Source organism: Sceloporus occidentalis, unplaced genomic scaffold (assembly GCF_023333645.1).
Source record: "Sceloporus occidentalis isolate IW3139 unplaced genomic scaffold, rSceOcc1.0.p SCAF_13, whole genome shotgun sequence".
NCBI lineage: Eukaryota > Metazoa > Chordata > Lepidosauria > Squamata > Phrynosomatidae > Sceloporus > Sceloporus occidentalis.
The window spans coordinates 10,049,616-10,065,967 of record NW_028316993.1 but is presented as its reverse complement, the minus strand read 5'-3'; the positions used below and the strand labels follow the sequence as shown (position 1 = coordinate 10,065,967).

The following is a 16,352-nucleotide window of genomic DNA, read 5'->3' as shown; positions in this document are numbered from 1 at the left end:
TTCACCATCCTGGTGGCCCTTCTCTGGACATGTTCCAAGTCCACAGTGGAACAAACTCCCTCGGAGTGTAGTGGAGTCTCCTTCTTTGGAGGTCTTTAAGCAGAGGCTGTATGGCCATCAGTCAGGGATGCTTTGATTGAGAGTTCCTGCTTGGCAGGAGGTTGGACTGGATGGCCCTTGCGGTCTCTTCCAACTCTATGATTCTATGATTCTAGGTAAATAGTAACCTATAAGGCTGTTATTTTTAAACCCACTTCTAAACGGCTTTTCTGAAACGCAAAGCAGCTTACCTGAAGCTGACGTTTTAAGATGAGACTAGTGTGGAAATCATGCACTCTCATGACCAAAGAAAAGCTAGCTGTTTAATCAAAAGCCAGCTAATAAAAATGGCGAGGAAATCAATGCCTGGCCTCAAAGGTTAAAACATTCTGAAGTTTGGGAGATGGAACAACCAACCCTCGCTGAACTAGCAAATTCACGTGAATGCGTTCTGGCCCCACTTTCTTTTCATTTGAAATTAAGAGAAATTCCTCCCGTGTGATAAACTCCTTAATCTTAATAGCAATTTAATAAAGGCAGCACCATGAAAGTGGTGCATTGTAGAGGGCTTTGCCTTTAGTTGTGGGAAACCAGAGTTGAAATATTTGCTCAGTCACGCAGCTTGCTAGTTCTTGGCCTATGTTCAGAAAGTAAACTGAGACTCCCCCTGGAAGCTCGCCTGAAGTCTTTGGAGTTAAGACAGTATACACATTTAACTATAGTCTAAAGATAGATAGATATACAAGTCACTTGTCTGTGTTAAATGTAATGAGCATCAGTGTAGTTCCCATGGTTCACGTTTGTCATGTTGTAATATAAGCTAAGGTGGAGCTATGATTAGAACAGGTTCAGTTCTAAATATCTTCGACTGAATGTTGTCAGCCATCATTAAAAACAGGCAAGACCAAGGCATGAAGGAAAAATATTTTTTAATTATAAATTCTATTGCTTGAATAACATACAAAACAAATATGAAAATATAATAAGATACACCCACAACCATACAAACCCTAAGTACATTTTCATACTCCTCCTATAATTATTTTTTTCCCCATTCTTCACTCTTCTTTTCTTTCTTCCTCTGCTCTTCTTTCCTTTCAAGAGGGAAAAATAATTTGTCTTCTTCTTCCTTTCCCCATCCTATTGTTCCATCCTATTGTTTCAGGACCTATGTTTGTCTTTTTGGCTGTCCATGGCATCCTCAGCACTCTTCTCCAGCACCACATTTCAAATGAATCGATTTTCTTCCTATCTGCTTTCTTCATTATTCCACTCTCACATCCATACACAGTGATGGGGAATACAACAGCTTGGGTGATTCTGACTTTAGTGTTCAGCTGTATATCTTTATACATTAGGATTTTGACTAGCCTATGCCCTATGAGGAAAGCCTTAGGGAGCTGGAGATGTTTAGTCTGGAGAAAAGAAGATTAAGAGGTGATATGATAGCCCTGTTTAAATATTTGAAGGGATGACATATTGAGGAGGGAGCAAACTTGTTTTCTGCTGCTCCAGAGATTAGGACCCAGAGCAATGGATGCAAGATACAGGAAAAGAGATTCCAGTTCAACATTAGGAGGAACTTCCTGACAGTAAGGGCTGTTCGACAGTGGAACAAACTCCTTCTTCAGAGTGTAGTGGAGTCTCCTTCCTTGGAAGTCTTTAAAGAGGCTGGATGGCCATCTGTCAAGGATGCTTTGACTCTGTGTTCTTGCATAGCAAAATGGGGTTGGACTGGATGGCCCTTGTGGTCTTCCAACTCTATTATTCTATGATTCTAATCTTCTTATTTCTTGACTGCAGTCTCTGTTCTGATCAATGTTTGATCCAAAGTATGGGAAATCTTTAATTGTTTTGATTTCCTTGTTATCTAGGTTGAATTTATATAAATCCTCCAAGGTCATTATTTTTGTTTTCTTCACGTTTAACATTAGGCCTGTCTTTCTGCTTTCTTTTTAGACTTTTTTTTAGTGATTGTTCCAAGTCTATGATGTTTATTGCTAGCAGTATGGTTTCGTCAGCTTCTGTTAGATTGTTGATGTTCCTTCCTCCTATTTTTACTCCTCCTCCTTCCATGTCTAAACCTGCACTATGTATGGTATTTTCTGCATCGTTCAAGCTGACTGGTGAAAGAGGCATACCTTAGTTAACTAAGCATCTGACACAGACTGTCTCTTCATCCTGCAGAGAAGGGACTAGTGGTGTGCCATAGGGTTCTGTCCTGGGCTCAGTGCTATTCAGAATGACTTGGATGAAGGAATAGAGAGCCTGCTTATCAAATCTGCATCAAATTAGGAGGAGCAGCTAATACCCCAGAGGACAGGATCAAAATTCAAAATGATCTTCAGAGATTAGAAATTTGCCCCAAAACTAACAAAAAGAATTTCAACAGGGAGAAACATAAGGTACTACAGTGAGATAGAAAAAAAGAAATGCAGATATAGGATCAGGGATAGCTGGCTTGGCATGTGAAAGGAGTCCTAGCAGAACATGAGTCAACAGCATGATGTGGCAGCTAAAAAAGCCAATGTAATTCAAGGCTGCAACAATAGAAATATAGTGTCTATCTAGAGCGAGGGAATAATATCACTTTATTCTGCTCTGGTCAGGCCTCACCTGAAATACTGTGTTTTTCACATGTTCATAGTGTTAGTTTTTAATAACAGGCTTGCTGAAATAAGTTGAGTTCTTCTTCTTTTTTTGCACTGTAGCCTTATTCTTGCCATGTTATTTCTGCCTCTGGTACCAAACACTCTGTTAAAGAAATAATGCCCAGGAACACATCTATTTCATTAATTGAGGTATACATCCACACACACACTTCCTCGCATTCTCCAAATATTCCAAATATTGACATTTATTGCTATCCAATATCAGAAGCAGGTAAGACAAATCCACAGAACAAACTGGATTTCCAGGAGCACACGAGACCCAACAAACAAAATGGCCATAACGTGACTTGAGCTGTCTGCAGAAGTACCCCGTTCCTTACTGCCGCTCATACATTTCCTTCAGGATCTTCATACTCCCTGCATAGCGTAGCTGATTTTTGTGTGAAGCCTCTTTCCACCTGTAAAAGTAAAAGGGTACAACTCAGTTGCGGCTCATATGATCTTTGCACCATATGCTCCCTCCAGTCCAGTGAATTCCTAGACTACAAGTCCCATATGTCCTACCTAAAATGGCCAGTAGAAAGTGACTATGAAAACTATAATTCAAAGTATCTGAAAAGGTTCTTACAGTACCTCTGCTTTACAGTTTTATACGTTTTATTTACCTGCTTGGAATTCACTGTTCAAAAACCAAGTACAAGAGTTATATTACACTCCTGGGAAAAACATGAGGTTGTAGAGGGGAGGCAAGTTGTAATGTTTCCAGGTGTGTCATACTGTTGCACCGTGGTCACTTTTTAAACTACTGCTTGTCATAAAACACAGATATTTTACCAGAAACAGAGATGGTAACCCCATGCAAGTTATGTAGTCCAAACATCTGGAAGGCCAAAAATTCTCCATCCTTCCCAAATCTGTCATTACCCCACTACCATCCCCATGTCTTTTACAAACTCTCCACCTGCTGCCTTTAGTCCACTAGCTTCCTACCTCTGCCGGATCTTTTTCCACCGCTCCATGTTCTCATAGATGAGGGTGGACATTGATGGCACTGGGTCAGAGGCCTGGAGTAGGGCCATGTGGAGAAAAAGACAAGGTGTCAGCATTTTGCTCACCCTAAAGCCGCAGAAGGTTTTCAATAAAGGAATGCCTGACCAGCAGAGCTAGCAAATCAACTATGCTACTATCCAAACTCTTTGATCAGCAAGAAAACACTGGGATTGTCATGGAATATGCTGGTTTACTGGGGGGAAGCCAACAAAACAGCACAATTGATAGATGGAAACCCCTATCTCACTCATCATAGCACCCAACACCATACATGCATTAAAAAACCTACTGTACATTCTATATATTGACTTAGCTCACCTCTTGTGTTTCAGTTGTTATCCCTATCCAACTCACACCAGCACCCCACAAGCATGTACACAAAACAACTGAGATGGCCCTCCTATTTCTGTCTGCCTGCTTACTTGCTCATCCATCCATCCATCCATCCATCCATCCATCCATCCATCCATCCATATATACACACACAAGCACACCCTACCTACTCTGCATTTCCTATGATGACATAGCTCCCCTCTCAACCATCATTTCTTTTTATTGGTCTACATGGAATCTTTATGCTAAGAAATGTATGTTTTTCCTCCAACCAAGGGTTTCTTCTTCTTTACTTCAGCTTGGGTCTTTTTCCTCTTGCAGCTCCATAGTGAAATATGGAACTCCTTCCCTCATTGTTTTTAATTCTCAACTGTTTTATTTACCAATGCTTTTGGATTTTTAGTTTAATTTAGCTTCATAATCATGTATACTTTGAGAATGTATTTTTCCCGTACTGCACAGTATTAATTTTTATAATTTTTATCTGATTAGCTTGTTTACAACATTGTACAGATTTTATATCAACATTCTTCCTTCCAATATTCCAAGGCCTTCTCTCATGTTCCCACCAAAAATACCTGTAAGGCTGGGGGGACAGAGAAGGGCGTCCCCAAAAGATCTCAAAGCATGGGCACTCTACAACCTGCAGCAATTTCATGTTGCCTCATGACATGCTCAAGCCTGGGAAGAATATGTACAGTGGGAAATCTCTGATCTTGACACAGCATTTAAGGTAGCTTCAATTTGACACAGGAGACCACTTATACTGCTTTTCTCCCTCCCCTGAGGGTGCTCTGACCATGTCAAGAACTGCTTTTGTCTCCTCTTCGGGCTTTAGTGGGGATGGGATCCGTAGATTAACTGGCTCCCCCATGGCATTTGTCTGGCAGGCGGTTGGAGGTGGCAGTTTAAAAACATCCTGAACCCTTCCATTCAGTCCCTCAGTCCCCTGGGATTAAAGACAATAGGAGAGAAAATACACCATTTTAATTTCTATTCACGTATGACATTGACATGCTGCCACTGCATTCTGTTGAACTTCTTTTTTTTTATACTCCATCCTTACCATAAAGGAGTTCAAGCTAGGATATGAAGGGACTTTCCCCCTATATGTACTAGCTATTTGTATGAATTCCTCTTTGGTGATTCCCCCCTTTTCCATTTCTTATACATGTTCTTTTTAAAATTTAGCTCAATTGAAAGTTCTTTAGTCATCCATCCTAGTTTCTTGATATCTATACATTTGTACAGATGTCTGGGGTGGGAAAGTCTTTACAGGCCTCTGTTCTAGGTATGGGGGTTTTACCAGTTTCTGCAGAGCCTGGCAAGACTGAGGCAGCTGCCTCAGGCAGCAGATGCTAGGGAGGTGGCTGGTATCCTCAGGCAATCCTGGAACCAAACCCCAGCAGATACCAAGAGCCTACTGTAGTCTCACTGGGTAACCCTGGGCCAGTCATTCGCAGTTTCTGCCTCCCCTACCTCACAGGGCTTTTGTGAGAGTGCTGCTTAAGCCCTAAGCTTCTCAAAGGTAGAATGAATATATATATATATATATATATATATATATATATATATGGATAAAGTAATAATTATATATTAGGTTCAAGCAGAAACATAGCAAGGACTTTTAAGAGGTATTATTCAAGCTCAGCCCCACACAAAGATAAAACTAATGTATTGCTTTCAAGGTCTGTTGTAACTAGTGTTGCCAGAATAAACACTGGAGAAGGCTCTTATATTTTTAACTGTTGTATAGAAGAGAGAGCCAGTGTGATGTAGTAGCTTGAGTGTTGGACCACAACTCTGGAGAGCAGGGTTTGGATTTGAGCTTGGCCATGGAAACCCACAAGATAACCTTGGGTAAGTCACACTCTCTCAGTTTCAGAGAAAGGCAAAGGTAAACCCCCTCTGAACAAACCTTGCCAAGAATTGGTTTGCCTTAGGGTCACTGTAAATTGGAAATCCACACAACAATAACAGAACTATACAACTAGGTAACAAGCAACAGCTGCTGAAATTCCCTCTTGTTGTTGTTAATGTTGTTGTGTGCCTTCAAATCATTTCTAACTTATTGGGGGGGGGGGGTTCTGGAGCTAAGAGGGTGTGACTTGCCCAAGATCACCCAGGAGGTTCCATGGCCAAGCGGGAAATTGATCTTTAGAGTCCTAGTCCTACACTCAAACCATTACACCATGGTGAGTCTCTCTTCTGCACCATCATTAAATGTACAGAAGCCCCTCCAGCTTTCAGTCTGGCCACCTTAATTGTGAGAATTAACAAGACAACACATGCAAAAGAATTTTAAGCATCATAAAAAAGCATAGGATGGAGCACTGTACTTTAATTCCCTCTGTAAGAAGCCTCTTTTTCCAGCTACAGGACCTTTTTGTAAAGTACCTCCTCATCCTCAGGGAAGGGGGGCAGATTAGGGCTAGGAGATCGCTCTTGCTCCCGCACTGTGGGACTGTTCCGCATCCAGGCCCGACAAATGGGGTAGAGGGGAGTATTCTCAGAGAACTGTGCCAGGTCCACACTCCGGTCAAACAGCTTGATAACGTAGGTATCTGTAAAGAACAAGGGAGCAAGGGTTTCAGATAAAGATTGACAAGGCAGTCCCTTACACACCATTCTAGAAGAAAAGAGGATTGAACTCATTGCCTTTCACAGAAGACAGTAGTAAGCTCACAGGATAAAAGGCCTTCTCAGCATTTTTACTCACTCTGTTTCTGCTGCCCGCCTTCGGTGAGTCCATCATCCATCTCCTTTCTCTTCTTGCGACGGTGGTGGGGAAACCGTCCAGAAGGCCTGAGAGAGGAAAAAAAAGAGTTGGAAATTGTGCAAGTGGTTGTTGATTCCTTCACTGAGTAGGGGGGCTGATTCTCTGAGCTTTTTTCCTTCAGATGTTTTGGGCTTCCTAGAATCTCTGACCATACTAGTTGGGCCATGCTAGTTGGAGTGTCTGGGAATTGAGATCCAAAGCCTGCATATGACCAAAGATTAAGAATCTCTGGATTACATCACTTGATCAGTTTTTTCTAACACTCACAGGGATGTCATTGTGGAGTCAATTATCAGCCTCCAAATCAGACCAAAGACTTAGATGATGCCTTCCTGAAACAGATGGCCACACACTGAGAAAGGAGAATTGTAGTAGTAATGGGGTGTGTGTGTGTCGGTCAACTATTCTGATATTTGTTGTATGTCAAACTCTGCCAAAAAATTCCTTGCCTCGCAGACAATTCTATAATTCTATTACCTAGAAGGTGGGAAGAGGCATGTGGGGGATCAGCTATTTTAGATCTGATCCTAACCAACAGTGAGATCTGGTTAATGGTGGGGAAATGATGGGATATTTAGATGTGAGTGATATGTTCTCCTGGAGTTTATTCTACGGTACAAAGGGGAAGCCAAGCATAATCAGACACGCATCCCAGACTTTGAAGGCACAATTTCAAATAGTTCCAGTGTGGAGGAAAATTGGGAAGTGTTTAAAGAAACCAGGATAGATGTCTAAAAATCTTTCAGCTGAACAAACATTTAAAAAAAAAAACGGAACAGGGGGGAAATCACCAAAGAGGAATTACCACAAATGGCCAGGTCATGTAGGGAGAAAGTCAGAAAAGCTAAAGTGCAGAAGGAGGTCAGGCTTGCTAGAGAGGTTAAAAATAATAAAAAAGAGTGGTTTTGGTTATGTCTTTTGTAAAAGGAAGAACAAGGGAATGGTAGGACCACTACATGGAGAAGCAAGACTAGGTATGTCTTGTAAGCTCTAGGCACCTCCTGGCCAAATAGACAATGGACAAAAGGAGTGGTGGCCTACCTAGCAACACTGTTGTTGAATTCTGGTTCTTTCAGCTATAACCCAAACTACATTCCATAACTGTGTCACCAACCAGCTTAATACTACCATTATTAAAGAGGATGCTTACAATCAGCCTAATAATGATGACTGTTACAATCCAGAGTTGGAACATACACATTTGTGCATACAATCCCCTACGCCCCCAATTTAAACAAACTCCATGACTGGGTTCTAAATACTGTGCATACCAGACAAAATAATGTTTTTGAGACAAGGAGTGATACTGCTGACTCTCTTTTAGACAGTCTCTCTTTTTGGCAGTCAGAACTGCTGTGGTAAATGTTGAAAGGCAAAAATCATGTGTATATACGTACTTGTGCAGTTCTCTCTCTCTCGCTCTCTCCTACAAGCACACAACACACACGCACAGACATCTGATAGCCATTAGGGCTGAAGGGCAGGGTATAAAAACCACAAATAAATAAATAAATAAAATAAAATAATCTGAATATCCTAAGACTGGCTGGTAAGAATATTCACATTTCAAGTCTCCTATATAATGGTCATCAGTAAGTGGAAAAGATGCTATAACCACTATACCTCTTTCCTGTGGCAGTAGGAGAAGAGTCCCTGGAACCACAAAGCAAGAGAGGTTAGAAAGTGTTCAGAGCAGCTGCAAGAAACACAGTTCGTGATTATCAACTGAGGCGAGCTTCTCAAAAAGGAGAAAATGTGTTTTCTACCTATTTTTATTATATATCTTGATCGTTCAGTGTGCTCCATCCCAGACAGTTTGTGCAGTTGTAAGGAACTTAGCTGTTTCTCCATACTCTGGGTATGATAAAGTCAGGATAAACAGTTTGGAACCATTCTATTCAAAGGACCGCCATTATGTAAATGACCCTGCCCATGTTCTAAGCTCAGGTTTGGAGGGCTCCAGCTGAACCCTACCCGAGTTGTCACTGAATGATAGTTTTATTGAAATGTGAGTTTTTTTGCTGTGATCTTGGACTACTGGTTTATGTACAACCTGAGATACCACAAAGAGGTGCTTTTGCAAGGATAAAGTGGGTAAGATTCCCCATTGAAAGATAAGACATAAATGCAACTAGTAAAATAAATAACAGTTCATGGCTTCTTACTTGCTGAGAACATCTGATGCTGTCTTTCCAGAATCCTCTTCCATTTGTTCCCTGAAACAACGAATCAATAGGGAAAATAAGCTTTATTTAATTTGGCTTCTCACTTAAGAGCTTCCCAATACTGACAATGTTGCTCCTTACAGAAGAAAGATCTAGCTGCAAAACAGTCCCACAAGGCATTCAGGCTCTGCTTCTGCATGAGTTGAGACCAGCCCCATGCAAAATAAATGAAATAGATATAAATTTAAAAAACAAAACAGAATCATAGCATTAGAAGGGACCTCTGCCAATATAGGAAATGTGCCACCTGATTTCAAACCTCCACAACTTCTTAGGTAGTATGTTCCACTCTTCAATAGTTTGTACATTTAGGAAGGTCTTCCTTTAGTTTAGTCAAAATTTTCTTCTTTGCAATTTGAACCTCTTGGAGTGGTTTTACCCTCATAGGCAGCACTTTTCAGTCTGGTGCCCTCCAAGTTTATCACACTGACTCCCATCATTGTCAGTCATGCTGTGAACAAATGGCAGGATTTGCACTCAAACATATCTTGAGGGCACTATAGCCATGAAGCAACAGGAAACAACTTTGTTATGTTATCTGTATCAAGAACAGGGAACGGTGGTGCAAATGTAGCCCACAGGTTTGCCTGAGCTTTACAGAGCAGAAGGCATCCACCTTCCTGAAATGGGGAACCAGCTATTTCTTCGAGACCTGAAAGAAATAGGGGTTTTGGCCTGTTTAGCCGACCTACTGGGGGACAGCAGTTAAACAGATGCTTGCCCCATATCTGTGGCATAGGTGAAGGGAGACAGAGGTTCAGGCGAATAACTAGGCACCCACCTAAAAGGATGAAGGTAAGATCTCTGGAACTGACTTTTAGGTGTTGTGACTAAACAAGAGGGGAAAGAGACTTGCCTTGGGGCTGGCCTGAGATTTAAAACCTCACTAAGTCTTGTGAGTTAAATGGGAGAGTCTTGGGTTGGCTTCCAGATGTGGGCTAGCCAGGTAGCAACCCACTTCTGGAATGCCCTTGGGGCTCTGGTGTTTTGCCCAGAGAAGGCTGGGGCAAACCATCTGCACAAGGTTCCCCCCCCCTCGTTTTTGCAGATCTTGAAGAAATAAAGTTGCCCATTTCATAACCCAGTTCTTCATGTCTGGTCTTGTAATTGAGTTGGTCAGCAAAATTATCTAAAAATAGCATATTGTTGTTATCCAGTGCCATTAAAAATTTCGAAGGTCTATAAGACATAACAGAGTAAGTGCTGGAAATGTCAACAAATTCTAGATTCCTGGTTTCATAGGTGATGATATCAGAATATACTTTAAGGTCCAGAATCTGTCACAAGGACGTGAATTCTGCTTTGAGTCTGGGAAACTATCATACAACAGTAAACCTGGCTTTGCAGACCAGGAAGCTCAAGTTGTACTTGTACTTGCTGTTCAGTAGACTTGCCTAGAATCAAGTTGTCATTTGTGTGCCCATAATTGGTAAGAATTACATCCACCCCCATTCCCACATCTCTTTGGTTCCATTCAGCACTCTCAACTCTTATTTCTACTGCAGCACAGTCACTGAAATATGCCTAAAATTGTTATTTGACCCCTAGACAGATAAAGGTTCCTCCATACCTGGTCTATGCCAGAGGCCTTTATATCTGAAGGTGGCTATTAAGAAGGCTATTATATCTGAAGGTGGCTATCTAGTCCTAAGGTAATTTTACACAATGCTCAGATTTGCATCCTGAAGTATCTGTTGATACACACCGGTCAGCATCGGTCTTCTCCAGCAGGCACTGCAGAACAGCATCAAGGCGGGTTCGAGCATTGGCGGTCTCTAGATCTGGAATAGGGCCACAGGAGAGAGAGAAAGCAGTTATTCTTGCAGAAAGCATATTATCATGCCTCCCGTTTATATAGAACAGTATGAGATCTTTCCACTGGTATGAATCTAGAAATCCCACAAACACCTGAACTTGCAAGATGCTCCTGCTGATAGAAGGGAGATAACTGTTGTTGGCTCTGAACTTCCCAGCCTCCTGTGAACAAGGATATATGCACTAGAAGACAGAGGACTCTCTAGAATGACATAGGAGATGACACAGACTAACAGGGAAGATGGGGATAGAACTACCCCCCTTCCATTCACAAAAGGCTGAATATGCTGTGTACAGCAGGGACAGACAACTCTGGCTCACCTGAGGTTTGAGGTTTACAGCTCCGATTACCACCATAACAAGGGATATGGGAGTTACAGTCCAAAAATATCTGGAGGGCCAAAGTTGCCCCCCTACATATACTATAGACATGTCATTTGCTTTCTTTCCATTACATGTGGCATCATGGCACTCTGGGGGTGGAGTCAGCGTGTGTGTCATCAGGACACTGTGCCATGACTCTGCCCACAGACTCGACTATCATATCACCTCTTAACCATCTCTTCTCCAGGCTAAACATCCCCAGATCCCTAAGTCGTTCCTTATACTGCATGCTTTCCAGACCCTTCACCAATTTAGTCACCTTCCTTTGGACACGCTCCAGTTTCTCAATGTCCTTTTTGAATTGTGGTAGCCAGAATTAGGTGGGATTCTGATATCCAGATAGCCACTGGGCCATAGATTAGACTCACAGAGACATAGAGAAAGGACCTCAAGGGCCAACTAGTCCAAACCTCCGCCATGCAGGACTATGCAACTAAAGCATTCCTGAAAGTTGGGAAGCCAACCTCTGTTTATGGGCCTCCAGGGAAGGAGAGGTCACTGCCTTCTGTGTTTCTCAGAACTATTTAGGCTGTTAAAGAACTTTTAAAAAGAATTTGCATTGTAGCTAATGAAGTTAAAGCCTATCTGTCTGCAAGGATTGGCAGCTGCTTAGGTCAGAAGTGGGGAAGCTGACTCCCACTCCCATCAGTTCCAGTTAGCACTACTAACTGGGACTGGTAGGGTAGCAACTACTAATAGGAGTAGTAGGATAGCAACAAGAAACTAGAGGTTCCCAGCTCCTGGTCAAGGGGACTAAATGGCACCCTTGGATGGCCAACAGCTTCCCTCCATTGCCCACTCAAGGATATAGATGCCTGTAAACAGATTGTTAATACCAATGACTTGACTTTGCCATTCATGGCCAAATGTTTCCAAGGCAGCAGCCTACCTGTCTTTTCTGTTTTCACCTTTGGATGGAGCATGTTTATCTAGGATTCTGTTCCCTGAAAGGAAAACAACAACAACAACATTCTCTCACAAGACATTTGGAAAAGACACAATTGTAATAACCATACTGAATGAAGATAAGCATTTAAAATAAGAACAGTGCAGACTGCATAAGTTAATTCGTGTTGTTACAGAATTAGGCAAGGTCTGGGTTTACACAAGACTCAAGGCTATGGAATTCTGGGAGTTGGAGTATGTTGTGGGGTCTAGAGAGGACCCTGGCTCAAGGCTATGGAATTCTGGGAGTATGTTGTGGGGTCTAGAGGGGACCCTGGCTCAAGGCTATGGAATTCTGGGAGTATGTTGTGGGGTCTAGAGAGGACCCTGGCTCAAGGCTATGGAATTCTGGGAGTATGTTGTGGGGTCTAGAGAGGACCCTGGCTCAAGGCTATGGAATTCTGGGAGTATGTTGTGGGGTCTAGAGGGGACCCTGGCTCAAGGCTATGGAATTCTGGGAGTATGTTGTGGGGTCTAGAGAGGACCCTGGCTCAAGGCTATGGAATTCTGGGAGTATGTTGTGGGGTCTAGAGAGGACCCTGGCTCAAGGCTATGGAATTCTGGGAGTATGTTGTGGGGTCTAGAGGGGACCCTGGCTCAAGGCTATGGAATTCTGGGAGTATGTTGTGGGGTCTAGAGGGGACCCTGGCTCAAGGCTATGGAATTCTGGGAGTATGTTGTGGGGTCTAGAGGGGACCCTGGCTCAAGGCTATGGAATTCTGGGAGTTGGAGTATGTTGTGGGGTCCAGCTCCGCTCTGGGCCCACAACAAACTCCAACTCCCAGAATTCCATAGCCTTGAGCCAGGGTCCCCTCTGGGCCCCACAACATACACACTGCAAAACAATCCAGTTTGAGACAGCTTTCAGTACTATGGAATCCTGGGAATTGTAGTTTACTGTGGCACCAGAGCTATCTCTGACAGAGAAGGCTAAATGTCTCCCTAAAAACTACAGTTCCCAGAATCCTCTAGTACTGAGCCAGGGCAGATAAAGCGGTCTCAACCTGGATTCTTTCTCCAGTGAAGATGCACAGCCCTTGTGTGCCTTAACTTCCAGCCTCCCTTAATCCTGACTGGCCTTTTCCTGGAAGAGACCCTTTGGCTTACTTTTCTCTCGGTCAGAAGCTGGTCCAGAGCGAACCCGAGCTGACTGCCTTCCTTCCTTCCTGCTGCCAGCGATGGAGGAGACAGACAAAACAAACCAACCGCCCTTGGCGCATTGCATGCTGGGAACTGTAGGCCCAGGCAATGGCGCCGCCATTTTGTGGATGAGTCTCCCATTGGAGTCTTTTAAAGCCACTTTTTAACATTTTGCCTCGAAGCATGACGGTATTTGTAGTGTTTGGGACGTGAACTCCGCCGGGAGAGGGCTTCCGGTCACGTGGAGCCAGCGACGCAATGCTTTCTGGGAAATGTAGTCCTGGTTAGCTTTGCGTTTCTGTTGGCTGGAAACAGTTTACCCGACATCCTTCCGTTGCTAAGTCAGCAGTAGAGGCGGTAAGTTTGTCCTGTATGGGCTTATGTTTGAGTATTATCAGTCTAAATGCCTCAAATAACCCGGTTTGGCACCGCTTTAACTTGTTGTCTGGCTTCATACTCCAACTCCCAGAATTCCATAGCCTTGAGCCAGGGTCCCCTCTAGACCCCACAACATACTCCAACTCCCAGAATTCCATAGCCTTTTGAGCCAGTGTCCGTTCTGGGCCCCAGAACATACTTCCAACTCCCAGAATTCCATAGCCTTGAGCCAGACAACAAGTTAAAGCGGTACCAAACCGGGTTGTTTCTCCAGTGTGGATGCAGCCCTGCAAGTACAGCTCCATCCCTCCTTTTCCTGGACATGTCCTACATTTCAACCTTCTTCCCAGAATGAATTTTCAAAATGTGCTCCATTTTTTGGTCCTGACTTAACAAGAATAACAATATTAGGTTCTTATTTTGTAGTGTCCTACATTTTTTGAATGTCCTACATTTTGCAGTGTCTTGTCATCCTTTGCAGATATAGGGCATCTGGTCACCATCCATCCCTTCAGGGTTTGGAGTATATTTAATAGGAAAACACCGAAGTAATCCCCCCCCACCTCCGGTATTTTATTTTCACTGACATTGATTCCAGATTGAGTACGGAGAGGATTACAAATGAGCGCGCACTTGGGTTTCTAGTTTGCTTCAAGTCATTGGTTTGAATGGGGCTCGGCTTGCATTGGCACATGTTTTACCTCAAAGGATCACAGGAGGGTTGAAAATGCTGAGGTGCTTTTCTGTCATCCCATGAATGCTGACAACTGGGGCATCTGCTGCCAGAAAGCTGGGCAAGCCAGAAAATAGACAAGAGCATGTCCATTCAGAAAGGACTGATTCATGCCTGAGTGGGTGCCACGAACTAACCTCAAGCCATTTATTTAATCCCATCTGAGTTGCTGAGTTTTGCCTTCTTTGTGCCACCATATTAAAATGCAAAGGCAGTCTGGTTTATGAGCCTAGTGGCATTCTTTAGACCTACCAACCTAAAGACGCCACTTTGAAACCAAGCATGGGGACACCGTGGTTGCCTTAACCATTTTGCACCACAAGAGCCTCTAAACCTTAGGTCTGCAGATGTTTCTCTCTCAGCAGGGGCAACTGTATGAGAGCATTCAGAGATGCATGAGACATGTCAGAGGCAACTGATTAATGTGGGCAGTGCGCGGATGGATTGGGCCTTGGAGATAGAAGGGAAGCTGACATCTCCAGCCAATGAAGCAAGTTCCATACTGCTGCAAAAATGAGCATGTCTAGCCAGGTCTTCAGTAACTATCTGGTTATATTATCATTGCTTGGTTAAATTATGAATTATAATGGTGGGGTTTGGTTCCAGTACCCCCTGGCGATACCAAAATCTGCGGATGCTCAAGTCCCATTATATACAGTGGTATAGTAAAATGGTGTCCCTTATATAAAATGGCAAAATCAAGGTTTGCTTTTCGGAATTTAAATATTTTCAAATTAGATGGTTGAATCTGTGGTTACGAAATCCATGGATATGGAGGGCAAACTGTATATACAGTTGGCCCTCCTTATACACAGATCTTTTATACATGGATTCAAGCATCCATGGCTTGAAAATATTCAAAAAAAGTATAAATTTCAAGTATCAAACCTTGATTTTTCCATCTTATATAAGGGACACAATTTTGCTATGCCATTGTATCTAATGGGACTTGAGCATACACGGATTTTGTTATTCACGGGGGTTCCTGGAACCAAGCCCTAACAAGGGTCCACTGTATTTTCATGTTTTGTCAAGTGCTATGATATCAAATGTTCAAAGAAAGATTTTATGTGTGAAAGGAGGATTATTTGAGGGAATCCAGGGAAATCTTCTTGAGTAACACAGATTATGCTTCCAGTTGTTTACAAGTGTGTGGTTGATCAGTAGCCTATGCTGTGGCATTTACTGGATCTGCCTTTGGGGTGCTTAAAGCTTGTAGAAAACCAAGGGGATGGATATTTACTATAACTAAAACTATGGCCCCATACAGACAGGCCAAAATGAAGCTGCTTCAGGTCACTTTGGAGGTATGCTGTTTAAATGATACATGTGTACTAAGAGTCCAGAAGCCGCACCAAAGCCACAATCCAGTCCTAAGGGCTGGTGCACAGCTTTGGCGCAGCTTCTGGACTCCTAGGAGGCATGCATCATTGAAACAGCATACCTCCAAAGTGACCCGAAGCAGCTTTATTTTGGCCTGTCTGTATGGGGCCTATGTTAGTGGAAGGATCACATAGATCTGTCAGTTTTCTATGGCACAGATGTCTTTTTGCCCTTGCTGAATCCATTCTTTCTCTTTCTGGACTCCACCTCTAATTCAGCATCCATACAATGCAGGTTGTATGATTCAGTGATAAACCAGAATGTGGCAGAAACTATAACAGAAAAGGTTGTGTTGAGTTCTTCTGTAAAATGGAATTTCAGAAAATCTATATCTATACATCTGAGATTCCATTTTACAGAATACTATTCTGCTGTTTAGCTTAGGAGAAATCAAAAGCACCCCAATTTGATGGCAGTGCTTTCTGAATTTAGATGTCCGGCATCTGAAACATCTTCATCAAGAGAGTATCCTAAATTATATCGTTGTGTCTTTTGTGTGTTTTCTAAATTGACATTTTGTCTTTCCATTTCTTTTA

At 42.7% G+C, this 16,352-nt stretch overlaps 1 protein-coding gene across 2 annotated transcripts; it reads right to left on the bottom strand.

The window, feature by feature from the left end:
* Positions 1-992: 992 nt before the first annotated feature.
* Positions 993-13,430, bottom strand: LIN37 (lin-37 DREAM MuvB core complex component). 2 transcript variants are annotated; one of them, XM_089478656.1, is made up of 10 exons: positions 13,290-13,429; positions 12,127-12,181; positions 10,744-10,819; positions 8,979-9,029; positions 8,437-8,466; positions 6,754-6,839; positions 6,432-6,598; positions 4,834-4,983; positions 3,642-3,715; positions 993-3,109 (listed from the first exon to the last, which is right to left on the bottom strand). In XM_089478656.1, exons 2-10 carry the CDS (start codon positions 12,158-12,160, stop codon positions 3,028-3,030), a joined length of 750 nt encoding a protein of 249 aa, XP_089334782.1. In that variant the 5' UTR covers positions 12,161-12,181; positions 13,290-13,429; the 3' UTR covers positions 993-3,027. The 2 variants fall into 2 exon arrangements, with proteins under 2 accessions (XP_089334782.1, XP_089334783.1); XM_089478657.1 differs by lacking the exon at positions 8,437-8,466 and having other exon boundaries at positions 13,290-13,430.
* Between the last annotated feature and the right edge of the window lie 2,922 nt (positions 13,431-16,352).